General features: G+C 37.2%; 1 protein-coding gene across 1 annotated transcript in view; it reads left to right on the forward strand.

Moving 5' to 3' along the window:
• The window catches only part of LOC140931200 (methylmalonyl-CoA mutase, mitochondrial-like), a 19,404-nt gene that overhangs the window by 758 nt on the left and 13,646 nt on the right, over positions 1-5,000 (forward strand). Inside the window, exons 2-4 of the mRNA XM_073380961.1 lie at positions 159-275; positions 3,446-3,577; positions 4,353-4,459. Coding sequence (XP_073237062.1) covers positions 159-275; positions 3,446-3,577; positions 4,353-4,459 — 356 coding nt within the window. The remainder of the gene's footprint in view (positions 1-158; positions 276-3,445; positions 3,578-4,352; positions 4,460-5,000) is intronic.

Here is a 5,000-nt window from a genome sequence, read left to right on the forward strand (position 1 = left end):
TGCAGTCAATTTTGCTTCCAAATTTAATGCTGTTTTTGATCTAACATCCTGGCTGTCCAATTTTGATTATAACTCAAATGCCAGATTACAGACAAAGCTGGACTCCACCCAGTCCTAAACCATTATTGATTAATAAAGTTGGTCATTTAATGTCAAAGGTAGCAGCACAGCGCTTTCTGCATCGAGAACCACTGCATCCAGAATGGAATGAACTGGCCAAGAAACAACTGAAAGGTGCTGATCCTGCGAAGAAACTGACATGGCACACACCAGAGGTAATGAAACCATGATTACTAACAATTTGTATTTAAATCCCCCTATAAACCACCTTGGGGATTTATTTAACTTTTTATTTGTCAAACTATGTGTATGTATGAGCGTACATGCCATCATAATTTATTGTCATTATCATCACCATCATCATCAACATCATCCTTATCCTCCTCATCACCTTTATTGTCCTGATCATCTTCACAGGGTTTTCAATAAGATTTTAAGAAGGTGGCAAAAGCTTTGGAGTAAGTGGAAAAGGAAAAAGCTCGTGGTAAAGTCACAAGTTTCTGGAAAAATTTTGAAATCTGGGCCTCCTAGAATGCATTTCCAGTATTCTGTCCCGAGCAAAAATTTGAGTATTTGAACAGATCACTGACATCATTAAATTTTGGCTTTTTTCTTCAGTGACAGCACATGAATACTTTATTAAAACTAGGATAATTTCCAAAGGAAAGTAGGCGGTAAGTTAACATGAAATAGCCAGCAAATTTTGCCCGCCAGCGGCTCTTATTGAAAACCCTGCTTCATGATCATCATCATCATCATCATAATCATCAGATCAGCATCTTTCAACTGCAGAACAGGTGTTCACAGTTTTGCTCCATTCCACCTGGTCTGATGCCATTTTTGTTATTTGCGGCACTTAGTTGTCTCCCAGTAGATGTAACTCATACTTTAGCATATAATCAAACATCAAAGCCACAGGAATAAGAATCAAAGCGTGCCTCTGGCTAACTCGTGGATTAAGTATTTTAGAAATGGAAGCTGAGAATCAACTTGCAATTAGTCTACCAGTATTAGTCTGTCAAAGCATGGGTCATACAATGCAAAATCTCTCTCACACAGCTAGGGCTTAGTGTGCTGGTTTATGTTAGACACGTTTTATGATAAAAACATTTGGGGAGGAGCTTGGACTTGTCAGGCTATTCCAGGGAACATATGTGATTGTAGGTGCCTATATGAGGGTAGTGCCTCCCTGGAGAGCACTATTGTTTACTCACTGTGGTATTGAGTCTCCTACCTCAAGACAGTGGCTTATCCCCAGTTCCCTGTCTAGTCATTTTAATCCCAGTTTTTCCAGAAATCCCTCAAATGTTATATCTTCACTATATTTCATTTCACTGGAAAAAGTAATGGATTCCCATTTTTGGATATTTTAGGGTATTTAAAGAATACCCACAAAAATCCCAAATTTGGAAGAGTGAGACAAGTCCCAATCAGGGAACTCGATTGGGAATTCCCTGGTTGGGACTTGTCTCTTTTTGCCAAATTTGGGATTTTTATGGGTATTCTTTAAATACCCTAAAATATCCAAAAATGGGAATCCGTTATTTTTTCCTGTGTTTCCTCTCATTGACAATTTTTGCATGTTATATACTTGAAGTGAGTCAATACTAGCTTTTTCAGATACATTACAAATCGTAGCAAAGTCTTTCTTGCATCTCTCAGAGTATATGTTAAGTAAACCCATTTGGTATTGTCTATGTTAGTTTTACCAGTTACGCATGCTTACATCAAATAGATTTTTTGTGCACTTAGTGTTTTTTGTTAGCATCACATTTTGTAACCGATGATCAATACCACAACTGATCACAGCTAGTACATAATATATTTAGAGCCACACTTAATTCTATCATGGAAATACTGAATCACATCTGCCATTTCCATTTCATGTGTCTCATCTGCCACAGCAGTACACCTAGTCATACAACAGTCACACAACAATAAGATGAACAAGGGGGCGGACGAACTTTTTCAGTATCTGCGGCGAAACTATGGAACAGTGTCCTGTTAGATATATGCAAGGCAGACTCACTACCTTGTTTTAAGAACAACATGATTAGCAGAGTTTTTAAGTATCAGCGACTATTGCATCATTTTAATATCTAGGTTGTATTTTAATATATATTTTTAATTGTAAATAGTAGTCTCTTTTTTTAACATCTATTCTGTAATCTATTTATACCTAGACATTGTAAATAGTTTTTTAGTGTTTTTTATTAGTTTTGGTATTATATTGAAAGATTGTGTTTTGAGGGCCACAAGTTTATTAGCCTTGGGCTATTTAGTGTTACCCTCGTTAAATAAAGGCATTGTTTATTTATTTATTATTTATTGTTCAGTATTTTTTCCTACAGTTCTACCTCTACACAATCTAGCCGACAGTTTTTCATTTCAGACGAATGTAATGTTCTGTATACATAATCAGGACAGATTATAAAGCTTAATGCAGTTCTACTTCTCTTATTCTTTTTGGAACAATTTCATAAGTTTAATATTCTTAGAGCATATTTGTCATCTCGCCGGTTCTCTGCCACAGAGGGCACCTCCAAATTTACAAGGAAACTTTGACTTACTTTGTTAGAATGTTCTGATGCTTTTTCAACGTTTTTCGTCCTAGTACGTCTACCCTTCCTTGCAATGTTTTCTTCGTGCAGGTTGACCACATATGTTCTGTGGTTTCACGACATGAACTCTTCAATTGTGCAGCTGATGCTTGACGTAATAACAATACTTGTTTCCTGGTCAAGAAGTGCTTGTTTAACAGTATTGCTCATTGTAGTTTGACAATTAAAGTCATTCTCATCAATGCTTAAAACATTAGCGTGAGATTTCTCATTTTGAGGCCAAGCTTGTAGTTATTTACCAGCATGATATACTCCTTGTGAGCTTGGGGTGTCAAAGAGCAATAAACATTGCTCATCTCTTCGTCGTGTTAAGTGCCTGGATGAGTAAAAAAGCTTCAAGAGTTCATGAAATTCTGTCTCCAAGTAAGTCTTAGTGCTAATTTTAAACACTTGAAGTCAACATGAAGACAACCTATTGTCCTAAGAAAGCTGCAAAATCATAACATTGAAAGCTCTGGGCACAATGCACGCTCAGCACTTTAATTATCACGGGATCAATCTACGACTATTGTCGTTTTGATATCTGGTGCTTTCATGCGGAGCCGACCGATTACGAAAGTGACTACACCTGAGTGACACATTTGCATATCGCAATGCCCACAGTGTAACTCGTTCCTATGCTACATGTAATCCACGAGTTAAAAATGATCATTAAGAAAAAAAATTATTGACTTTTAGGTATTTGTGGCTTTTTTATACCACATAATTGATGTTTGTTGTTATCACATTTATGTATTATTATTCTCTGTTAAACTATATTTCAGGGCATTGACATCAAGCCTGTTTACACCAGAACTGACACTCAGCATGAAGAAGAAGAGATTCCTGGAAAGTTTCCCTTTACACGGGGTCCCTACCCAACTATGTATACCAACAGACCCTGGACCATTAGGCAGGTGTGTTAATTTATCAATTACAGCCTTCCATGAAAACCATGGTGCAGAACTCACAAAGCAGAAGAAAAAGCAATCCTGCTAACTCAGCACCAGCTTTGTTCATGTGAGACCTTTGCTTCGGGACAGAGGTTGCCCCATGTATTACAGTGGAAGATCTAGTGAGCGGACACCCTTGGGACATGAAAAAGGTGTCCATTTCTGGAGCTGGCCACTTACGGAGACCTTCCATTGTATGTATAGTCATGATACTTACAGCTGTATTGTATGGTACACTTGAGGGATTCTTTTTGATTCCCGTAATTTAATTTTTATTACGTGCAACTACAACTGTAGAATCCCATTTTCTCAAACGTCCTACTCTGTTTAATAAGAACCAAAACTGACTTCCCTTCCCCAATAGAATACTGTCTGTAATGGGGTTCTTAAGTGATGAAATCGTACAAATTAAATTTGTGAAATTATGGGATTTTCTGGGATATTCTAAATGAAAAACAGCCAAAAGGCCTACCTACCAAAAACTAGCGTTTCAAGGCAAATTGTCTGTGAGATATTTGCCCAGTTATGGTCTGATGACTCCGTGCAAATTCTTCTAAATTTCCTTTTGTTTATGATGTTAAGAAACAAATCAAATTTAGAATGATATGTATATGGTCATGTAGTAATAATTTCATCTTTTATAGAACAATGTGAATTACATTGTAGTTAGTTCACAATGAAGTTACCAGTGTGTGCTGACATGAACGCAATTAATGGATTTGCACATTATTTTTAACAGTATGCAGGATTCAGTACTGTCGAAGAAAGCAACAAGTTTTATCGCGACAACATCAAAGCCGGTCAACAAGGTCTTAGTGTTGCATTTGATTTAGCCACCCATCGAGGGTAAGGACATTGGCCCTGTTTTTTTGAGGCACATGAGACCCTCTGCAGTGCAATGGACAATAGATTTATTTAACTATTGAGCCCTGGATTATTGACTCCTGTTTGAATACTGTAAACTGTAGTGAAGCCATTTTCTGGCTACCTTCTAGAAAACAAAATGCGAAACTGTTTAAAACATTAATATAAGGGGTATAGAATATTGGTTCCTTGAAATATGTGGGTCTCAGAAAATTTTTGCCCAGTCTCAAAATCTTGGAAGTGTTTAGGTCTCAAAGTCTCATTTTTGGGTGATTTTTCATCTTGGAGTCTGCAATTTTGAAACCAGGGTCTTGCAGTCTCACAAAGTCTGGAATTTACGATTCTACATGTATGGTGGCAGATCCAGACCTTCAGATTACAGGGAGGGCCCGGTCATCCTGACCCTGACCCTGACCCTGACCCTGACCCTGAACATGAGAACTTTGTCCAAATACATTTACCTACACTACTTAGAATGCTAACAAAAATTATTCTGAAAATAATGTTGAAATGTTGAAGTTAA

The sequence above is a fragment of the Porites lutea genome, chromosome 3 (assembly GCF_958299795.1).
Source record: "Porites lutea chromosome 3, jaPorLute2.1, whole genome shotgun sequence".
NCBI lineage: Eukaryota > Metazoa > Cnidaria > Anthozoa > Scleractinia > Poritidae > Porites > Porites lutea.